The 25,075-nt window shown below is 34.3% G+C and overlaps 1 protein-coding gene across 1 annotated transcript in view; it reads left to right on the forward strand.

Moving 5' to 3' along the window:
* The window catches only part of LOC117315848 (GA-binding protein subunit beta-1-like), a 133,304-nt gene extending 109,583 nt beyond the window's left edge, over positions 1-23,721 (forward strand). Inside the window, exons 8-10 of the mRNA XM_033870251.1 lie at positions 14,686-14,769; positions 20,582-20,665; positions 23,713-23,721. Coding sequence (XP_033726142.1) covers positions 14,686-14,769; positions 20,582-20,665; positions 23,713-23,721 — 177 coding nt within the window. The remainder of the gene's footprint in view (positions 1-14,685; positions 14,770-20,581; positions 20,666-23,712) is intronic.
* The last annotated feature ends 1,354 nt before the right edge of the window (positions 23,722-25,075 follow it).

Raw genomic sequence — 25,075 nt, forward strand, 5'->3', positions numbered from 1 at the left:
TCAATAACACTTCTTTTTTCTAGTAATCAACACAATCATAATGACAACTATGTCTAACAAAATGGCTCTTTACAGAATTGAAACTATGTATAGACAATAGTTGAAACAATTACGACCAAAAATATTAAAAGTATAAATCAGGAATTCGATGTAAAGAGAAACACAGAAAGTTGCTAAAAGTGACAGGATAATAACGGAAAGTGTTCCTGAGTGTTACCATCGTCAACCTGTAGGATTTCACAAATTACGAATTAGACAATTATTCAATTATATTTGTATGAATGGATTCAATAAATATAACCTATTAAAGTAGACGTTCAATCAAAGTGAACCAATGTACCAAGTACAATACGCCCAATAAAAGAATGGATGAGGGCATGAGCAACATTTTGGTGAAGTTTAACATAACGGGCGACATTCCGCTCCTCTTTTGCTGGCATAACCGAAGTATTAAGCTGATAAAGAATATCGATCCCGGACAAAGATGTTACCTCTTTGATGAAAGTCTAAATGTTGGTCGAAATGCCAGCGTTTGGTACATGACACACCGCCTAGCTATGAATGGTTATGTATGTACATTTGATCAATTACATTAGTAGAAATCGAAGTCCACAATATAAGAATTAAAGTTAAGTTGAAAACAGGATAAGTACTACCACTTATGTAGGTAAGGTTGGGAATAAATCACGTTTCTCATTCATTTTGACATACAGTGATGGTTATTGTTGTTTTATATTATCAAACACAGGTCGGTAATTACAATTTCATCTACCGGTCCTCATCCATTTGTCCACTACAACAGCAGTTAAAAAAACTAATTTTCGAACATATCTTTTCAATTAATCCATACCAGTGGGGTGACACCTAAAGGAGTGTCACAGAAAGAATGAAGTGTAGTTAGGGAAGATAACTCTGGTTGAGCACGAAAGACTGAGGATGATACAGAAATGTCCGTCTTGAGTTCGGAGGTTCAATGCACGAGTCCTGGTTTATATCAAAATCGGTCAATGTTAATATTTCGACCAATAAGAAGCCTCAGCGTGGTTCTATGGCAAGAAAATCTGTGAGGTTGAATTTGCATCTAAAATTTCACCAATTTAATTCCTCTATGAGGTTGCTATGGCAATGAATCCTATGTGGTTGTATTCGAATTCCCATATTTACCATTTTGCATCCAAATTCAATGTCTAAACTTCGACCAATCAGAAGCCTCGATAACTAGTACACTGGTAACCCCCAAAACCTGTATGTCCTGTCATTTAGCATTCATACCTTCACTTGCTCTTAATTTCCTCACTTTCACTTAATTTCCTCACTTGCACTTAATTTGTTCGCGGTACATTTAAAACTCTCAATTACGTTTAAATATTAATACTGCCGCGAGGAAATTGAAGGATTTGGGGTTATCTCTCACTGTAATAATTTTCACAAGCCTTCAGTTTTCTGGAATATGACACATTAATTGATTATTAAACATCAATTGGCATCTATGCAAGCATACGTTCAGGGTCTCGTGTGTGTTGTTGTTCAGTGAGGTAATCACTCACTACTATAAGGAGACCCAGCCTCAAAACGATCCTGGTTGCAATATATGCACGTGGTGATGAAACAAGCAAACAATCAGCCCTAAGAGTTATCGCCCCTTACTACACTCCCTTCTTTATTTCATCAAATCTTTCAATGCATACATTTTTTGACAACATTTTTGCTATTTCATATTTGAATGACAAAAACTGATTCAAACCTTCAAGACTAAGCCTTAGTTTTTTCATAACACAGAGAATATATATCTACAATTTCACATATAGTATAAGGAAAGTAAAAGGTAATGAAAAGCAGCTGGTATCTCCAAAAAGTACTGTTTCCAATTCAAAATCAGTTACTTTACTAGTTTTATCAAATATTCAAGGTTTGAAATTTTGCCAAAGTTGAAAGTATTGTGGACATTCCCCAAAAGATGCTCTATGGTTTCAATTTCTGTATTGTGAGAGACTTTAATAGTTTTTAAATAACCATTTAGAGGAAGAACGCGGTGTTGTCGCCAGTATTGAGATCACTGCATTGTTGTATCTTTCAGTACATATTTTTAAAAGCATCATGCTGTTTCCATTTCTGTTCAGCTGTTATTTCAATCAAACGTGTATAAATGTCCTTAAATCCTTTATTATTCTTCAATATCATGTAAATATGACTTGGAACCAGTGGTCTTTCTATTGTATTTTTTGCCATTAAGAATAGATCTAGATCCTTACATATTTGTTTGATGGACTGACATATACTCTGATAAAGCAAAAAAAAAATGATTCTTATCAAATTTCTGTTTAAAGTTTATAAAAGATAGAAACTTATTATATTGATCTAATAAATCACAAACATTTTAACACCTTTTTTTTAAAACCAGTTTCTGTTAAAAAAGGAATTGTTGCCAATAGAGAAATTGGGTTATACCAAATCGGAAAGCTTAAGAATTCTTGCGAAGTTTGTACTTGTGCTACTTGTGAAATTTTAACCAATGCATGAAAAATATTTTTCCAAATGTCAATATCAGTTCTGCAATGTTTAACAAAGTACCTAGGTCTGATATATTTTCAACAATATTGATCCAACATTTGTTTCAGTTCTTAAGTATTCTTCGCAATCATGTAGACTTTAGACTGCAAATAAATTGTGATGTATTCATCATTTTGAGGTCTCCATTTACTTAATTTTGAAAAATACTTCTTTTTTTAATTTTGTCAACTGGTGATTTCTAAATAAAATTAAGGAAAATATTCTACAATTGTTGTATAATGGGGTTGTAAGTGGTTGGGATAGATATACACACCTGGTTTAATGATTGATTTCAATTCTACTATCCTACCAACAGATGTTAGAATTCCCCGTAACCACTGACTTACACTGCTCTATTTATCATGGCTTAAGAATAATTTATCAGAGCAATTTCTTCTAAGTTAACTGAAAAGTCATGACATAGTAATTTTAATTTTGTTTCCATCCATTTTATATTCAATCTGTGATGGTACACATCTGCACTAAGTTTTCCCCTTCCTTTCCAAATAACTTAGTTTTATCCTTATTTACTTTTAAATCAGATTTTTTTTTTCCAAAACACTCTAATATATTTAAAGTTTCACAAGTTTCTAGATCCATCTAACATTATTGATGTGTCATCTGCAAACTGTGAAAGTTTATGAGCTTTTTATCCAATTTGAATACCATGGATATTTTATTATTCCTAACAAGAATTGCTGATATTTCAGCAACAAGCAAGAATAGATATGGAAAGACCGGGTCCCCTTGTCGGCAGTCCTTCTGTATGTTAAAGAAATCTGACAGACTACAGTTTTGAGTTATACAATGTAGAAAATGTATTTTCATATAAAGTTTTTATCCATATTTTGGCTCTATCTCCAAAATCAGAAAAAGTCAATTACTTTATTTAGAAATTTTCATGAGACTGCGTCGTAGGCTTGTTCAAAGTCTATTAAAATTAAAAACCCTGGTATTTTATTCAAATCAGCATAAATTATGATGTCATAGATTAGTCTTGTGTTTTCACCAATGCATCTTCCAGCTAAAAAAAACTGTGTTTCAGAAATAACACTATCTAGAACTGTTGTTAGTGTATTTGCTATACAAGCTGATGCTTATTTTTTACAATGTTTAAAAAATTATAGGTCTCCAATGTTTTAGTAAATGTCTATAATTATCTACCTTTGGTATACAAGTGATGCTACCTTGTCTTAGTGTAATCAATAATTCCCCATTTATGTAGCCAAAATAATGGGATCTTATAATACAACATTTCAAACTTATCCAGAAAAATCTGAACAAGGAGACTTGGAAAAATCTGAATCAATCACACACGATCACAGGTAAATCGGGCTTTGTGCATGTGCATCGATGTTCCGGAACTTATTCCACATGTTATAGTAAATCCGCCATTACGTCAGACCAAAACATCGTCAATTTTAAACGCACACAAAAAGCACATCGTTTTGTGTAAGGCATTACAAAAATAACTGCATTATCCTAAATCAATCATACTTACGGGATATGATCTTGTTTATCATGCACATTGTTGTCATATATCCGTATTTTCGAAAACCTCATAGGGACTTTTCGAAAATTGAAGATTCCCGCCGATCTTCCCTGCGGTGTGCTTGACTTTCATACTAAAAACACAAACACTGTGACAGCAAATTGTGATATATTTCACATTGATGACACTTCTGCACTTTGACATAAATGAAATTAAAGCACTTAATTGGAAACGGGTGATGATTTCAAATAGAAATTATGAATATCGATAATTCTAATCCTGTGTCTGGTTTTCAAGTTTTCTCCAATATGGCGTCAGGTGAAGACTGAACCGAGCGACCGCAAAGGATTGTGGGAAGGTCAATGACCACCACTTAGACATAGGGGCAAATAGAGAGTATCCAAGCTCTCTATATATGTCTCTGTATATACTTAAAATGAGAGTTTTCTAACAGCAGTTCCACTATATATATATATAGTCACTTGTAGTCGAAGGATCAACACATGACATATTGAATACATGCCAATTATTCCCATTGGTTCCTTTCAACTATACTTTTATTTGAATGTCCAAATAAATTGCTGCTGCTTTCACTTAAGAAAGTGTAGCACAACCATTATTTAATAGCATATGCGTCCTGTATGTGGAATTCGAAATTGATGTGTTGTGAACCAATTTTAATTGTTTTTAAATGTTCCAAGAAAATCCAGTGTTTATACATTTCTGTACAGATGTGCTTTCTTAATCTTTGAGCAAAATCACCATGTAATGATAAGATGTAATGATAAATTTAAACAGTGGAAAAAACAATTACTATCACCAGGTACATCATACACATTGTCAGTCTGATTTTGAATTGTAATTCTTTGTGGGATATCGTAATGTACATGTATATGCCATTCTAGATGTTGATTTAAATACAACTGCAAATGTCAATTCAAAGAAAAATATCTCTAGAAATTACACCAAAATAATGAATAGATCTGTCTATTTTTGTATTCTTAAAAAAATGTTTAAAAACAAAAATCAGATATTTTCCCTTAAAAACTGTCAAGGTAATGTGTAATTGAAGAATATATAGAACAGTCTTATTTTTTTTATCTATATGTTGCAATAAATTGAATCAGTCTTTTTTTACAGTAGCTTTTAAAGCATATACCAGTTTAGAGTATGACACTATATATACAGTATATTCTCTACAGTAGGCATAAGGTTAAGAATCATATTACCGAGAGTATTCTGCATTGTGTCTATCTAGATCTACCAGTATTTTGCAGAAAAATGTCAACTTTGCTGTAAATTATTTTACTTTAGGAAACTAATGGTATATCTGTAATATCATTTTTTAAATATTATTAAAATGATGGGAAAGAAGTGCAGTTCCAATAATTAGTAATGTTGCACTGGCAATGTGATATAGCAGTTTCAATAGTATCCTTTTTATGTAAGATCTAAGATTTCTACATGTTTCAAATTCAAAATTAGATTTTAAGTGCAAAATAAAAACTAATTTGTTGGGGGAGGAATAACCAGATCAACCAATTTACCAATTGTGTGTCTTGAATATTGGCTGTGTTGACGTGCGACTTTGGTAATAGTTGAAGCGGACGACCCGTGAAATATGACCTTTCATGACATTCCTTTTTTAATTGATAATTTCCGACATACCGATTCTGCAGCCGGGAATTGTCGGTATGTTCCGTCCACAATCAATTGCAATCGCAACATATCGGCTAATTTTCGGCAATCATCGGAAATGTGCCGAATGTTCCCTGTTCCGTCCTCGAAACCATAACTCGAGCTACATTTTATTCGCACGCTGTAACAGATAATATTTTACAAAAATGATTAGTCAGAATTATGAACACACCAACTGCATTTACGTAACGTCAGACTTGCTTTGTGAACATTTTCTGCAGACATCTGCACCAGGGTTCCTTACTGTTACTGTTTCCGTTTCTCGCATATTTTTTTTTCTGGCTGTACCATCCCGTAGGACGTTATGCGAATTGGACTAGAATATTTTACATACGTGCACCTGAACGGGAAAGAGCTTCGCTCGGGCAGCTTCTCTGACCGAATAGCTTCGCTCTGATTATGATTTGTATAAAAATGTACTTCCTCTAAAATTTCTTTCTCATCAGTTATTAGCTCACCTGCCCGAAGGGCAAGTGAGCTTATGCCGTGGCGCTGCGTCCGTCGTCCGTCCGTCGTCCGTCCGTCCGGCCGTCCGGCCGGCGTCAACTTTTCCATTCAAGCAACTTCTTCCCAATAACCAAAAGGCCCAGAGACCTAATATTGGGCCTGTAGCATGCTGGGGAGAAGGGGTCCCAAGTTTGTTCAAATGATTAAAGTTGACCTTCATTCAAGGTCACAGGGGTCAAAAAGGCTAAAATCTTTAAACGACTTCTTCTCAATAACCAATAGCCCCAGGGATTTGATATTTAGTCTGTAGCATGCTGGAGTGAAGGGCTACCCAGTTTGTTAAAATGATAGACATTGACCTTCATTCAAGGTCACAGGATTCCAAAAGGCTAAAATCTTTAAACGACTTCTTCTCAATAACCAAGAGTCCCAGGGAGTTGATATTAGGTCTGTAGCATGCTAGGGTCAAAGTTTACCCTGAACGAAAAACGATAATCAAATATATTATTCTTTGTAACCACCAAAGAAGAATGTCGCAAACCGCATCAAAATCGGTTGGCCGAGTGCCGAGATATCGCACATCGAAGTACGCGATTTGCACATGTCGATCGACTGCTAATCAGCGTATCGGTCAGTCACGCTGATTGGAACTCTTCAGTCTATGACGTCACAGGTTGAACAGAGTGACTTGTATGGTGGCCAGTAGCATAGAGGACAGTGTGAACAGTATCAGCACAAATATGTTTGAATACGATCTGGACATGAGATTTGAGGTTGTTGTATTTTGGCGAATATTGCCGACGAGAAGTCGGAATCCAACAATATAAGTTTGAGTTTAAAAAAAAATAATAACATAGTGAAATTGACTCTGAAAATGACCGCTTGGTTTACACAGACTGGTGTAATAATCGGTCAATCACCAGTAAATGTATATTAGTTATGTGTTTACCATTTCTTACTCATTACCAAAGAAAGCAACACAGCATCAACATTTTAAACTAAAATAATATGCCATTTCATTCGCAAATTAATATTCAAATAAACATACCAACAATACAACAGTTCTGGATACTCTGGTTTGTGAGTAATATATTATAATCATCATGATCTACAATATACTAAATCTCTCTCCCGTATGAATACCAGTGTAAAAGTCTACAACAAACTTCTACATATACAGATTTTATCCCTTATTTTACATGTCATGGTCTCAGGGATCTAGGACGATTAAATGCTTGAGAAAGACATAATTTATATACGATCGTTGTCAGTGAAATTATATAAAAGTGATTGGCAACAATTATAATATAATTGATACTTTCTGTACAGGTATAAAGCATAGGTACTTATTAAAACCATTATTTTAGCTCTGTTTTTAATGATAAAACACAAACAATTTATTTCATCGTGACTAATCATAATTAATACTAAAACTTATAAACTCGTAATGATTTTCGTGTATGATTTTTTTCCCTCCAAATTTTATGTATTTTTTGCTATTATTTTTGTAATTGTGTCATTATTATGAAGTGATCGAGACCCTTGAGGTTTTGCTTTCAATTCGTGTCGCAAGTCATATCTTCACTTAAAAAAGGACTTTTAAAAGATGTATAAACATGTTCGGAGAATTACGAATTCTCAAGTTTGATTTGGTTAGTATACCGCTAAACAATTACCAGGTGTGAAATTACGGTCCACAAGCTCGTCACACCTGTCACTGCACCACAGGTGTCCGTGATTTCTGGTGTTCTAATCGGCACACGCCGATAATTGCTTGTGAGTTCACGCGTTTGGTTTCTGTGCACTTCAAAGGAGTTCCGAAGACATGCTTTTACAGGTTGTTTGTACATAAATTGAGCTTGAATTTTATTAAGAATTGCGTTTATACTATAGGGAATACATTTTCAAGTTGTTGAAATCAAGCACATTATTTTTGGAATTCAGTGAGTTTCGTTTTCCATACAAACGAAAAAAATCATATCTCAAAGGTTTGTCTAAAGAATAATTAACCTAAATTACCTCATTCATTTATATACCCATGATATGGAAATTTACTTTATGAATCTTGTCTGGGAGTTACTGATCTTTCATGGACATATTTTATCAATTGCGGACAATTACCCAAAAATCACAAATAACGGTATAATTTCTTTATTGGCTAATAAAAAAAAACCTAAATGATTAGCATTTATTGCACATCTTGAATGAATTGCATTTTAAACTTGTGTTACTAGAAGTATTATAACCGAAATCAATACTGGTACATTTGTATGTAACAAACCTGTCATGCCTACATAATAAAGGCTATATGATGTAAGTCGTTATAAACGGCCGGTTATTCAAATGTCATACATGTTACAACGACCCGTTAAAATAAAAAAATATAAATAAAATATTTTAATATAAATGTTATATACGACCTGTTATAATAGAAAATAGGTAAGATGATGCACGTTGTATTTGGCCCGTTATAATAGAAAATTAGTAAGATGTTACATGTGTATGGCTCGTTATGAGAGAAAATTAGTGAGATGCTACATGTTATATATGGCACCGTTTAAAAAGAAAATTATATGTCCCTGGTTTCGGTAACACTTGTTATTAACTAATTCACAAATATAACTCAGAGAGTTTATTCAGCACTTTCCTTTTTGTTGTCTTATTCGCATTAATTACAGGCACGTGTTCACGTTTGTTTCTATATATTTCCTATATGGCGGCTCCGATCGTGTTCAACCTGTGACGTCACAGGTCAGAGGTCACCAAAACGAGGTATTCGGCTTTGGGCTTCGGGTGTGTTTTCGAGAAAAATCACAATTACTTGGAAATGGGTCGGCCGATTTTGATGCGCTTTTCTGCATTCTTGTTTATTAATCAATACCAATAACATATTAAAATATAATTTTTCGTTCAGGGTACACTTTAAGGGCTACCAAGTTTGTTCAAATAAATGACCTTGATTTCCATTCAAGGTCACAGGAGTCCAAAAGGCTAAAGTCTTTAAACGACTTCTTCTCAATAACCAAGAGTCCCAGAGACCTAATATTTGACCTGTAGAATGCTGGGGTAAAGCGCTCTCAAGTTTATTGAAATGAATGACCTTGATCTTCATTCAAGGTCACAGAAGTTCAAAAGGCTAAAATCTTTAAACGACTTCTTCTCAATAACTAAGAGTCCCAGGGAGGTGATATTGGGTCTGTTGCATGCTGGGGTAAAGGGCTACCAAATTTGTTCAAATAAATGACCTTGACCTACATTCAAGGTCACAGGAGTCAAAAAGGCTAAAATCTTTAAACGACTTTTTCTCAATAACCAAGAGTCCCAGGGAGTTGATATTGGGTCTGTAGCATGCTGCGGTAAAGGACTACATACTTTGTTCAAATGAATGACCTTGACCTTCAAGGTCACGTCGATCAAGTATGTTTAAATCTTTAAATGACTTTTAGTGAATAGCCAAAGTGCGGAGAGACATTATATTGGTCCTGTAGCATGGTTTCAAATAACTGCAGGATTCATATATGAAAAGATCACTGCATTGCAGGTGAGCGATTTGGGCCCATTGGGCTCTTGTTACTCAACCACTATCTTTCTCTATTTTAGTAATAGTTTTATTAATATAATTATATGTATCTAAATTACAAAAAAAAAAAAAAATTATAGTTTTTCTCCTCCTTCTAGCCAAATTACGTTTGATCTGACTATATGACCATTCATCTTAATCTTTCTGAGGTCTTCTAACTCATTCTTTTCTCCTCATACATTTCCAAATTAGATACCCATGAATTACTTTTTCAAGCATTTCTATATCAGATATTAACATTCTTTCTCTTTTAAGTTATATGTTAATAATTATTAGTATTTATATAAGGGTCTACAACTAAACTGAAGTCCCCTCATAGGATAGAACTAGTATTACTGCAACTATTAATTTGTTCATCAATTTTTTTTATAAAAATCAGGATCAACTCTATTTGGACCATACGTATTAACTAATGTGAGTCTATTTCTCTCAATGCTAACATCTAGCACTATTACCTTACCTTGCAAATCACTCCATAAACAATACATTTCAAATTCAAAGTTATTGTTAAAAAGAATACATACTCCTCCCCATTGTTCAGTAATTTCTTTCAGTGGTCTTTTATGAAATGGGTGTCCTGTAGACAGATAATATCATAATCAGTGCAATGACTTTTTTTTAAATTAAAAACATCAGCCCTTTTCTCTTTTTGACCTAATCCTCTACAGTTTGCAGATGGTTAGGGACCAAAGGTATTTTAAAAGTGGAGGAAACTGGCGTCGAATTTACAGTTGAAGTCATTGTAACGAATTCTATCGCAGACTACAACCACAAAATTCAACAAATCAACAATGTGTCGTCAAACAAGCTTTGGCATCCATAGCGAATTTACAAAAAATAATATGTCTAATCGAATCGGCATATTTCAGTCAGCAGCGAAAAAGACCTTGTCTGTGTCAGCACCTTTTCGATGGTATACGCAGCTTCATGCTTTACAAGAATCAGCTAGGCACATCCACGTGAAAATAACTTGCAGACAGATGCTAACATAGCTAGCGTGAATTAAGTCAAACCGATTCGTCGCGAAGCTTTCCACGAGAAAGTTAAAACGCTGCATGACTATTACACTTGTATTCAATATGATTTCTGCTTTTTGTGCCAATGCTCCTCGCCAAAAGCATCTCTCTATTGTGAAAATAAGTATATATAACGAATGAAATTTCGGTTAATGATTATCACTGTGTTGAATAATTCAACTTAAATTCAAGCGATATCACATTTTTGTTTTTTTCTTTAAAAACAACTAAGAATAAGGCAAAATTACTTTAACGATTGGACATGTTTTGTATTGTATTTGAATGGTTTTAGTGACCCTCAATTATAACCAATTACATTTATAAATATTCAGATGTATTGATTTTAACCAGCCGTATGTATACAAACTGTACACTGGATGCATGATACACAGCCGGCGGTCCAACTGTCTTATCTCCCTGCCAAAAATAGCAAGTTACCAAGAAATCAATTCAAAGGAAATTAATTTTCATATTTATGATAAACTAAAAAAAGTGCAAAGTTTGACTAGGACCCCGATATTGTTATACGAACATCATATCAAAGAAGAAGAAAATGAAAATATTAAAAAAAAAATATTTAGAAAATACACCAAATAGTTTAAAGATGACTGCTGACAAAGAAAACTTTTTTTTCAAAATTTGAACAAGTTGTCGCATGTATGGCCAATTAGGATCAGGGACTGTGATCATTTAAATGGTTGTTACCTAGATACGAATCACAGTAGCTACAGCTTCCAGTACTAGTTAAAGGTTACAGGACACAAAGTTTACATAACCGTGACTGATTATGACATGCTTTTTGTTGATGAATCATCGGAAACAATTAAATCGAAACCACTCTAGTGTATCCTAAATAATATGTAAGAGTATATTTCCTTCCCACTAGGAAGAGCTTTGCAATTCTTGAAAGCAACACTTGGAAGATTGGTTCCTAATTTGTAATCACGGATAATCAACATATTTCACTACACATATGGGAGAGACTAGCATTGTCGGTGTGTAATTAAAGTAAACATTACACAGAGTATATATTTCATTAAAACGGCGACAGTAAATCAGTCGAACCTGTGAATAAAGGACACATGATGGACAAGGCAAAATTGTACTTTACAGGGAGGTGTCCTTAATATAGAGGGCACTGAGTAGTGTCCCTTATAAACGAAGAAGCAAACAAAAACTGATTACAGTACAATATACATACCCTGATTAATTATAAATGAACACTAAAACAAATGAATACAAGAGGCCCATGGGCCTTAACGGTCACCTGATATGAAATATTTCAGCTAATCTAATTGACCCTTTTTGGCCCAACCCATCAGTTCAAGGGCTCGTCAGGGTCAACATGTGTATATCATTAAGCTGTCGTCCTATGCTGATAATGTTAACCAAGCTAGAGTCATAATACAAATCCAACAGGTAATAGTCAAAAATAGGATTTCCCTATATATTATAGCAAATTTACCCTTTCCCAACGGGCAAAAGTGAGACCCATTAGACCCCTTTGTCCATGAAAAGTATTTGATTCTATTTTATATGGGTACTGCGAAAAAGAATTTTGAATTTTAGTCATTTTGACCCTTTTAATGCACACCCATCTGTCACTGGGGTCAGTCAGGGCCAACATGTGCATACTATCAAACTGTTATCCCATGCTGATAACGTTAACCAGGTTAGAAAGAGTTCCAATACCAATCTAACAAAAAAAGAGGCAAAAAATGTTATTTTTATTTTAAAACTATAGTATAGTTTACTCCCTCCCCAGGGGCAAACGTGTGACCCCAGGGTTAAGAAATTCATAAATTTCGGTAGAGCACCATAACACCTTCCCATCTCTGAAGAGTGCTTGTTTCTGCCATATCTAAGAGTAGATCAGAAGATTTTTGAAAATTCAGTCAATTTGACCCTTTTTAAAATCACCCATCAGCCCCTGGGGGTCATTCAGGGCCAACATCTGCATACCTTAAAACTGTTATCACATACCCATTTTAGGTCACCGTGACCTAAAAAGACAAATCATTAAAGATAAATGCTTAATTAATTTTAATCATTCATCATACAAAAAAAAAATGTGGTTGATAGCTTTTAATTTATATATTAAGCCTATAGTTTCAAAAAATATCAAATTATACTGAATATCTATTCAGGCAAATACTCGACAAAGTCAAAAAAGTAAATCTAGTTCGTATTAAAACATTTTTTATTAATCATCAATTTTGTAAAATCAATAGGTTTGAAATATTTTTTCTATTACAACATTAATCCGTTATAAATAAAATTTCATTTTCCTCTGATAATTATAATCCCTTAGCATTTATTTCGAGATATATTTATAAATAGTGATTTGTATTGGGGATTCCTTGAACTGTCCGTTATAGAGAGGTATTCGCTATAACAGGTTCGATTGTATCATAAAACAGATACCATTCCATTTGCTATATACATTTTCATTCGTTATAAACTTCATGGTATTTCCACATGGAAAATAATTTGATCAGCAAACAACATGATGGACTGGAAATGAACGGCATGTGCGGCTTCAAACCGATTCGTCGCCAACCTTTTCCGCAAAAAAACCCCTAAAAACGGTACAGGTATTATTAAATACGGTTTCTGTCTTTGATATCAATGCAGCGCCCTAACAATTATCTTTATTGTAAAAGGAAGCATATATAACGAATAAAATGGTAGTTAGTTATTAACATTGTGTTGAGTAATTTAACTTAAATAATAAAGCGTTATCCCATTTGTGTTTTTGTTTCAAAACACAACTGAACATAAGGATACATTATATTTATGATTGACATGTTCTGACAAATATTTAAATCAGCATATTCCGTCATAGCGCTTTATTTATCATTATCACGTTTGAATCATCAAAGTTAACCTAAAAATATTGAGTTTAACATGATTTATTTATTTTCCTTCAGCAATAAACAAAAACAGGGGCACTAAGTCACCAGATATCATGACCAGCTTGTCTACCCTTGAATAAACACTTGTATTGATATATGATTATATCTAAATAAGATATTTTTCCCATAGCTATCATATGTTTTAATTAAGATAAATCAACATTAGTTATATATATATATATATATACATATCAAACAAACTACTTTGCAGCATAACAAAACAATGATCAGAAACAACCTTCTTAGAATCCTAAAACTCGGTCTCGCAAATTGCATATATCTTTAATCTTGTTAAATGACTTATATGCATAACTCTTGATTTGTCGGGAATTTTTCTTGTTTTTTTTTTTTATTATTATTATTCTTTACTGATGTTTAAACTGCATTTTTACAGATATTTCAAGTGATACGAATTACCACACATGTTATTAAAAAAAGAAAACTCCATGTAATCCAACAACATATTGGATGGGAAACGGGCATTATTTGATATAATAAGCTAAACACACCAACGCGAAGATAATCTATGATGCTAGGGTATCCCGAAAAAAAAAACAGGATTAAACCGATCGTCGATAACTTTCCGAAAAAGGGGCATGGTTTTTCGTTTAAAAAAGAAATAGAGAAAAGAAGTATATATAGATAATATAAGTTGAAATCAAAATATAAAGAAAGGGACATGTTCTATAATATATTGGAGCAGTTTACGTGATCATTTTCTTTAACCGATTAGATAGCCACTCATTTCGTTATTACGTTTCAATGCAAATATAATCAATTTGTATAAAGATATATATATATATATATTTGTCGTTACATAACATTCCATAGTCTGTTTATTACTACATCCAAATCATACTGATCATCTGTGCATGTCAGAGGCATTCAGAATATCTGTACAGCAAATGCATTATTTACCGGTGATAAAGATTAAAACTTGTAAAGTGTGAATACAATCCTGCAATTAAATGTCGACTTTTGATTCAGTCTGATGCATTAGAATGGGCAGCAAGACGTGATCATCAGGACATCGTGGAAATGCTGCTAAAGAATGGGGCGGACCCTAATAATGTGAGTGTTAAACTTTATGATACTTGTTCCATTTAGTGTATCTTGGCAACAAATTAACTGTCATCTGTACTGTCAAGCGTCCTTGTTTCTGTGTGAATTATTTAGCAAAAAAAAAATATATCCACATATAACATACAACACATTTCCTCTGGCTTACACTTATATCAGGATACGATTTTATTAATGATAAATTTGAAATTAAATTTCTCATACAATATCCATTACTAAATTTGTATATTACTAATTCATTTAAGTGCTGGTGATTTTGACATATTAATGATGACCTCGCAAATGTATAAAACAATATCATGTATATATGATATCTTGCAAGTCCTACCTTTAACATCAAACCAAACCAAACTGTGAATAAATCAATGAGAAGATTTTTGAAATTTCAGTCAATTTGACCCTTTTTAATCCCGCCAACCAGGTCCAGGGGATCGGCAGGGCCAACATGTGCATGCCTTCAGACAGTCATCCCATGCTGATAATGTTAGCCAGGTTTGAATGAGTTTCAAAGGCAATCCAACAAATAATAGTCAAAAATGTGATTTTTCTAAATAAATTATAACAAACTTCACCCTCTCCAAACAGACAAACGTGAGACCTCAAGGTCATGAAATTCACAACTTTGGTAGAGCACCATAACACCCTCCCATCCCTGAGGAGTGTTTGCTTCTGCCATATCTAAGAGTAGATAAGAAGATTTTTGAAATTTCAGTCAATTTGACCCTTTTTAACATCACCCGTCAGTCCCTAGGGGGTCAGTCAGGGCCAACATCTGCAAACTCTCAAACTGTTATCACATGCCCATTTTAGGCCACCGTGACCTAAAAAGACAAATCATTAAAGATAAATGCTTTTTTAATTTTCAATCATTCATCTGACAAAAAAAATGAAGTTGATAGTTTTTAATTTCTATTAAGCCTATAGTTTTAAAAATATCAAATTATACTGAATATCTATTCATACAAATACTCAACAAAGTCAAAAAAGGGAAATGTAGTTCTTATTAAAACCATTTTCATTAATCATCAATTTTGGAAAATAAAAATGTTTGAAATATCTTTTCTTTTAGAACATTAACTCTTATCAATGAAAGTGCATTTTCCTCTGATAATTATGATCCCTGAGCATTTATTTTGAGATATATTTTCTGAAAGTTCTGGTTCAGTCAATTACTATTGTGTATACAAAGACACTTGGAACTCCTAAGCTGTGCTTAATAATTATTCAATTACCACCTGACAATTCTGATTGTCTATGCTATGGTTGAATAGCTAGCTGTCCCCAATAATGTTGAATAAGCAAAAACACCTCTGCCGATGGCGATTAGTCACTCTCTTGCAATTACTGCCCATTGTTACACACAAGTAACAGGACAACTAATGACTGATGTAGTGGCTTCCCAAGTTTAGCATTGCATCCAAGGGAGTTGAATAAAAAAGGCTCCGCTAGTAATTAAAAACGTTTTATCACAAATAACAACACAAATATGGTTTCTCGTGTCCGTTAAACGAAATGTTGTACTACTTTACGGACAAAAATAATTGTCCGCATTAGGAAGGCTTCCGCTATATACATGACATTTAAATAGTTATTTTTATTGGGGATTCCTGGAACTGTCTGTTATAGACAGGTATCATCTGTTTAAGGTATCCGCTATAACAGGTTCGAATGTATCAGAAAAACAATACCATTCCATTTGTTACACACATGTCCATTTGTTATTAACTTCATGTTATATCCGCATGGATAATAATTTTGATCACCAAAAAACATGATGGACTGGAAATAAACAGCGTGTGCAGCTTAAAACTATTCAACTTCGAACAACTGTGTGCTCAAGCTAGGTACATCCACGTAAAAATGACCTGCTGACAAACGCTAGCGTACACTGTTCGTCATAGTTGTGTCTATTTAATGTCCAATGTACATATACAACCCAATACATATCCTTTAGTACACAGCAAATGTAAAGACATCATATATATTATTTGATTCCGGTAGAGATTGCAGCCAAAATAATGTTAAAAGTAATATTTTGGATATTTTCTTGTCTCGATCAATCATTTTTATTTATCAAAGTGTCAGTGATGTTTTGCATATTTAGTTATGGGTGGTCTCGCGTCAATAAGAACAATGTAAAGATAAGGAATAAAATAGATGTAGTGATTAGCAATAAGCATTTTCCCCATTTTCGTTCTCTGGCTTAAAAATAGTTAAGTATAATGATTAATACTATTAGTGAATTGTGCACGTTCTACGATATTTGATTGACTTGTGAGACGCTCTTTAATAACCTATTACACAATAAGGTATCCATAGGTCTGGTCTTCCTTTTTTATATATGGACCTAAACTGGTTGTTTAAACATGTTAATAGCGAAAATGCGATTCCACCGATTCCATAATCACATTTGAACTAAACCTATCAATATTGAGTACTTGTGTATAACATGGCTGTGAAATTAATGCGTCCTGTTTCTTAATTATGACTGTAGTGAAATTCCTAAATATGTATATTCTAAGCATCGAAAGGCATAGTTCTAACCAATTGTTGGTCACTTACATCCACTAACAAAGTCTTAGTTATTATATCTTACTGGATGATGGAGGGACATCATTTTATTTGGTGATGATTTGTGATAGACATGCAAATACTTTACCAGGTAAAGGAAATTATATCTGTTACATCAGTATAACAAAATGCATCTGAGTGTATCAGCCACATTATTTCTTATCCATGCTATACTTCTAATATTTTCGATGTACAGGGAAATATAACACATGGCCAATTTTGATGTTAACGGTAATATTATGGCTAACCTCGAGAAAAATTATTCACTGTTTTGTAGTTATTTATTCGTACATCATAGAACCAATACAAACCTCCTATATGTTCGCTTAATATATAATGTGTTTTTTTTTTTTGTCCTCTAATCAATATCCATTGTAAACCAACAAAACAATAGTTTGCATACAAAACAATACATATGTACATATCAAGATAATGAATACACTTTCTTATGTACTATCATGTATCTGTCAATCGACCTTCTATATACATAATACCTTCATTTAACAATATCGATTTAAGTCAATGGATGATGTGAAATCAATCCAAGGTTTGGAATATAATAAAATATTTAGGTAACGCCCATGACGTGTAACCATGTATATATACAATTTACATACATGTCGGGAAATATTAGTATACGTCTCTGTGTGTCATGTGTCAGTCCGTTCAGTTACCCATAACGTCAGCGACACGCGCGTACACCTTTGTATACCTTGTGGAAAGCGTACATAGTGAATGCCACATCATTGCGTTTTTGTCAAAGGACTTTGTAGAGTAGAAACTTTAATTTTTTTGGCACAGAGTATGCCCCGACAACACACTAGACACCGTTTAAATGCTTCTGACATGGATAGGGGCATCGGTATGTTACAGTCGGGTAGGTATCAACGTGATGTAGCCAATGACCTTGGTGTGTCCTAGATAGGTGTGTTCCGCATGTCGAATCGGAACTGTTGCTAGACGGCACGCTGGAAGACGACAACGGGCTACATCACAGCGTCAGGACCGGTATCTCCTCATTGAAGCTCGTCGTCAGAGATTTAGTAACGCTACTTCACTACGAAATGACTTCATAAGCGCACCAGGAACTCGAATATCCACGCAAACTGTACGTAATAGACTTCATCAGGCAGGTCTGAGGTCCCGTAGACCTGAAGTGAGGATTCCCTTGACTGGTAGGCACGCTCAAGCTAGACTTGCATGGGCCCGCGATCATGCGAGATGGACTATCAGAGTCTGGACCCCAGTTTTGTTCACAGACGAGTCCAGTTTATATCTCGAGTTCACAGACAGGCGTGCTCGGGTGTGGAGACTACCAAATGAACGATTCTATACAGTCAACGTCTCGGAACACGACCGATATGGCGGCGGGTCTGTGATAGTCTGGGGCGGTATAAGTGTCCAAGGTAAATCCGACCTCCATGTCTTCCCGCACAAGAATTTGACGGCCCAGAGGTACTGCGCTGAAGTCCTCGATGTCTACGTTAGACAATACGCTGGTGCTATTGGTCTGGAATTCATTATAATGGACGATAACGCTCGCCCTCATAGATCTCGGGTCACTGACGCCTATCTTCAGAGGGTAACTATCGAGGGAATGAACTGGCCTGCTCGTTCCCCGGATCTAAATCCGATGGAGCACGTGCGGGGTATGCTACAGACAGCCATTTAACCAGCCAAGGTGACTGCAAGAACTTGGAACGGCTCTGCGAGGGGAATGGGCATCCATCCAGCAAAACCGGATACGGGACTTAATTTCGAGCATGCGTCGGCAATGTAGCAGTGTTATTGATGCTAGGGGACGTCACACAAGATACTGAACTGAAAATTACACGGGAAAACTGTGTTTAACGCGAATTTCATTTTCGCTCCCGTTGTCGTGTTTTTGTGATTTTAGGGGATAACTCTGTTTCGCAAGTAATGTATCGAGCATTCTTGAACATTTCATAGTTGTTGTTTTTTCTGCTGGAATCTGTGTTTAGACATCTTAAAGACATCGTTAGATTATTTTTTTTATGAATATTGTACAATAAAATGAATTTGATATACTACAAAATAAAAGTGATCCTTAGCAAATTTTGTGTAGTATATATTTGAATCAACATATTCCGTCATAACTCTTTATTTGTCATTATCGCGTTTGAATCATCAGAATTAACCTACCAATATTGAGTTTTCACATGATTTATTTAGCAATATTTTCTCTCAGCAATAAACAGAAACAGAGGTACCAATTCACCATATATCATGACCAGCTTGTCTACCCTTGTATTGATATATATATGAGATATTTTTCCAAAGCTATGACATGTTTTATTAAGATGAATCAACATTAGTTATATACATGTATATAAAACAAAACTACTCTGTAGTATAAAAAAAACAATGATCAGAAACAATCTTTGAATCCTGAGACTCAGTCAAGCAGATTGCATATAGCGTTAATCCTGTTAAATGACGTATATGCATAACTCTTGATTTTTCGGGATTTATTATTGTTTTTTTATCATTTACTGATGTGTCCACTGCATTTTTACAGATATTTCAATTAATACAAATTACACACATTTAATTTGTAAAAAAAACTCCATGTGATTTCGACATGGAAACAATCTTTGGTCGGCAAACAACATATTGAATGGGGAATGAATAGCATCAAAAGATCAGAAATTATTTAATAGAATAAGCTAAGCACACCGGCGCGAAGATAATTGTGGTGTTAGGGTATCCCGAAAGAACTGGATCAAACCGATCGTCGATAACCTTCCGCAAAAAAGGTGGATTTTTTTTGGTTAAAAAATTGAGAAAAGAAGTTTATCAAATTAATAAAAAGCGTTGTGTTGATTAATTTATTTTAATTATCAAGTGTTATCCCATTTTTCATAACAACTGATAATAAGTTAAAATGAAAATGTAAGGGAATTGACATGTTCTAAAATATATTTGAACGGTTTACGTGATCATTATCTATAACCAATTAGATATATTTTCATTTCGGTTTTACGTTTTAATGCTTTAAACGATTTGTATCAATACATTTAAATATATGTTTGTCGATACATAACATACCATAGTCTGTTTATTTCTACATCAAAATGATACTGATAATATGTGCACTCAAGACGTATGCAAAATATCTATATAGAAAATGCATTCTCTACCGATTATATTGATTGAAACTTTTGTAATTTATCTAAACAATCCTGCAATTTAATGTCGACTTTTGATTTAGTTTGATGCATTGGATGTGGCAGCACGAAATGGTAATCAGGACATCGTGGAAATGTTGCTAAAGAATGGCGCGGACCCGAATAAGGTGAGTTTTAATGTTAATTGTAATTGTTCAATTTAGCTTTTCTTGACCGCCATCTCTACTGTTAAGCGTCATTGCTTCCATGTGAATTATTTGACAGAAAAAATATGCACATATAGCATACAACACATTTCATCTGGTAAACACAAATACAAGGATACGATTTATTAATTTTATTTTATTTTTAATTTGAAATTTAAAAATTAATTCTCATATAGCATCCAATATTAGATGTATAGTTATAGTTTAACATTAAACCAAGTCGCGTATATATCAATAGAAAAATATTAAAAACTCTAAACAACTATGTACTTAAGTTAGGTGCAATCGCGAGACCTGCTGACAGAGGCTGACAGGTTCAGAAGCGGGATTGGTAATAGTATTTAGGATTTCTGCTTTTGATATTTGCTTATAAATTAAATTAGATAGATTAAATGATGGGATAACAACTATGTTTGGTCGACACTCTCAATTGTCCGGTTCAGTGCTTTGGAAGCAGCCACAGAATTGGGCTATAAAGACAGTATTAATCTGTTCATAAAAATAAGAGCCAATCCGGATAAATAAAGTGTGTTGAAATATGACATATAAATCTTACCTCCACAGTTTTATACAATCTAACTCCCATAACCAGCTCGACTATTAATATATTTGAAATATGTCATCACCGTTAATGCTGCCCTAAGGGGTGAGTTATACATAATAGGGGTGCCTCATTTTTCTTATTCAGACCTCTTTTACCTTTAGATTTTGCTACGCTTTGTGCGGACTCATTTCAATGTAAATTAGTAAAAAAAGATAATAATACGCGATGTATACGTGTATATCGGGCGTGCTACCATTATTTGATGCTTTAAATAATAACTTATTTTCTTTTCGTTATTCTTAATATACAATTATATGAGGTGAATATCACAGCGCATTCCACTATTACAATATTAGAAACAAGGCCATCGTAGTCTTCATGTTTTCTTAAATTAAATATATTGGTTCATTTGTCTTTTAAATGTAAACCTCAGTATATCAGTAACGAATCTTAACTGGGCTGAACGCCAGGTGCCAGTTAGTGTATGTAGTTAGAGCATTTCCCTAGAGTGTCGAATGTCTGGGGTTCGAAGCCCTGCCTTGCCATTGTTACCTCTCCTGTTACATTTATGATCAACGATATACCTTTGATGTTGAATAGGGTTCGGGGTCCAAAACTTCATAGAAGGAATGAGAAATGTAACGGATCATGATATGGCTGAGCTCCTTATTCAGGTTGCTCAGATGTTTAGAGCGTCCCTCATGAGTTCGGAAGTCACCGATTCGAATCCCTGTCTGTCTCGTAATTGCAGTTTCTCTCTCCGTCAAATACTTTATTATTTATTTGTTAAAGTAATACATATAAAAAAAGGTGCTGATATATGTAAGTTACTATTGTCAATATTCGATAATTGTGGCAGTTCACGGCTTTTAATTAGTATTGATCAATTAAAGATGGCGGTAGGTCAAATGCTAGTATTGACAGCTACGATTAAGAAAGGCATTGCTGGCTTTCATGTGGATAAATCATGTTAACATATATGAGCAGTGTTTGTTCTTCAAGTGATGTTTCCTAGTTTTAATCACAAAATTAACTGACCGTGTCAAATAAAGCCACCTAGGTACAGTTGTATGTAACACCAGGCCAATGTAAGGGCACCTACAGTAATTATAAGAGCGAAGCTCTTCGGGCAGCGAAGCTGCCCGAGCGAAGCTCTTTACCGTTAACGTGCACGTATGTACAATTTTCTAGTCCAGCTTTGCATAACGTCCTACGGGATGGTACAGCCTGAAAATGTTCTGCCGGAAACGGAAAAAGTAAGCAATCCTGCGCAGATGTCTGCAGAAACGGTAATAAAAAGTCTAACGTTACGTAAATCCAGTTGGTGTGTTCATAATGTAACTAATTAGTTTTGTAAAAAATATCTGTAATAGCGTGCGAATAAAATTTAACTCGAGTTGTGGTTTTCAGGTCGGAACTCAGCACATTCGGCATATTTCCGATGACTGCCGAAAATGAACCGAGCTTTTGCACCCTCCATGTCGTTCCTAGGCAACGTGGTTGCTATATAAATATAGCCAATCAGAACGCGAGCCCGATTGTCCGCCATTACCTCCGTCAACTTGTCGGACCTCAGTTGAACACCGCGAGAATACATTTGTAAACAGAAAATGGTGAAAACGTGCTCCTGGGGAACTGGCAACAGTTACGGCCGGTACCCTGATAGATTGGAGGGCGGTGTTGTATATTCTACAATTCATGGAACCTAAAACGTAAGTAAAAGCGACATAAAAATGTGCTGGAGGTGGGTGAAGGCGTACAAAAATTATGTCAAAACGTAGAAGCAACAAGGTAATGTCACCGTTGTGTACTGTACAGTAAGACTAGTGTAACGAAGTACATGTATGTGTAGTACACGGATTTACTGCGAAAGTTTGGAATCTTGTCTTCATGTATTTAGTCATCAACAGTGTACTTTCACTTTCTCGTGGCAATGTTTGCCTAACGTTATACTGCAGTCTGATACGTATGTCTGGTGTAGTATTAGGGCCAGAGGAAACTCGGGCTATCTGATACCATTTGAAACACACTCATCATGTATGCATGCTTTTATTACAGTTAACTTATACCACAGGGGCATGTCTAGCCTTATATTAAAAAATATTACCAGATATACTTATATGAAGACTTTATATATAAGTATTTCTGGCTGTTTTTAAAATATAAGACTAGACATGTCCATGTGGTTATATCAAATTCATTAGCTATTAATTTCAATAGTTTGCCAAAATATTTGTTTCCATTGATTTCTCAGTCCATCTTGATATTTCAAAATTGAAAGTAGGATTTTTTTTTTGTAGTGATGTACCATAAATTAAGCTTTTTTTCAATAAATATGTATAATTATAATATTGTTTAGCTCTTTCCGTACCGTAATTCCGGTCCGGGTTCCGTACCGGAAGTCGTTACTAGGCTCACCCCCGCACATATGTGCAAAATGGCGGATTACTTGTGTGTTTTTCAGATGAGGTGAATCTTCTGCAGTGAAATGCAGGTAATCGTTAACCATTGTGCATATCGGTTGGTCTATTGTTAAAATAGATATATATCTTCATTTTCGCAGCATTATATCTGACTGACAGCTTTCTAACGACTGAAAAATCGGCATGATTTCGTAAACAAACTACGATCTGTTGTCTTCACCAAACTTTTACATACGGCCGTTTTGTAGCATTTGGAGGAAAGTAGGATTCTTTATGGTTACACAGCTGGTTGGTTTCCTTAATACATATATTTTTTACTGTGAACAACTTCTTTCAGTGTCTGTGTTAATTCTATATGATAGTTGTTGGTGGTCATGGCGTATTAGATCTGGAAAATAATTACGTATGAGCGACTAGGTTTTGAATTGGACACATGTAGTCAGCACGTGTTTTAGTAACATTCGAAGCATTATACCACAATATCCCGTGTAGTTGTCAGCACATATCAGCATGTTGTATATGCATTTAATGATGAAACACTGTAAAATGTTATTTTAAGATTGTTTAAAAAAAACACACACTAATAATTTTGTAGTATTTAGTACTGTTCAGACAGGTCATTACATATAATAATGTGAAGAATGAAGCAGCACGACGTCAGATTCAATTTCAAGAAATTTAAAATGTTTCTATACTAAGCTGACGTTTACACGTAATATTCATGACTCGTGTGATCAGATTGTCAGTTATTGTGCTGTATATATATATATATAATATATATATATATATATATATATATTGGTATACAAACTGTCACACAAACAAACAGTATATTTTAAGTTCAATTAAATGCATCGATACATTGAAAGGTCACACTCAATAATTAGAAAGTTTGTCTGGAATTTTCAAATCCCAAGCTCGCCAGTCTCAAGTGGTCATTGTGTTTCCTCTTCTGTTACAGAAGTTATAGTAGAAGTGTTTTCGGTACACATGCATGAAAAGTACATGTAGGAATACAGTTTTCACTGATAAACCTACAATTTATTTTTTTATGTATCCTTTTCAATTTTATTAATTGTATTGCCGAATAGAACGAGTCCCACAATGCCAAGTTTTAGTATTTCCATAAATTCTGCGAGTCCTAGCAAATATTTATGTGTACAAACTACACGACGTGGGACTCTTAGATCTGTCACTCACATTGTGATGTTATTGACTGTTGATAACCCTTTGTCATAATTTGCATTGAGATAGACACAGGTTCGATTCCTGTCAGGGCACGAGTGTCCCAGCAGGAATCGAGAGAAACAAGGATCATCAATTATTAGTCCTTCAACGAAACTTTTTGAATGACCCTATATACATTACCCAGTGAATTAATTCTTGTTTTTAATTTTAATGGAT

Source organism: Pecten maximus, chromosome 17 (assembly GCF_902652985.1).
Source record: "Pecten maximus chromosome 17, xPecMax1.1, whole genome shotgun sequence".
Classification (NCBI taxonomy): domain Eukaryota; kingdom Metazoa; phylum Mollusca; class Bivalvia; order Pectinida; family Pectinidae; genus Pecten; species Pecten maximus.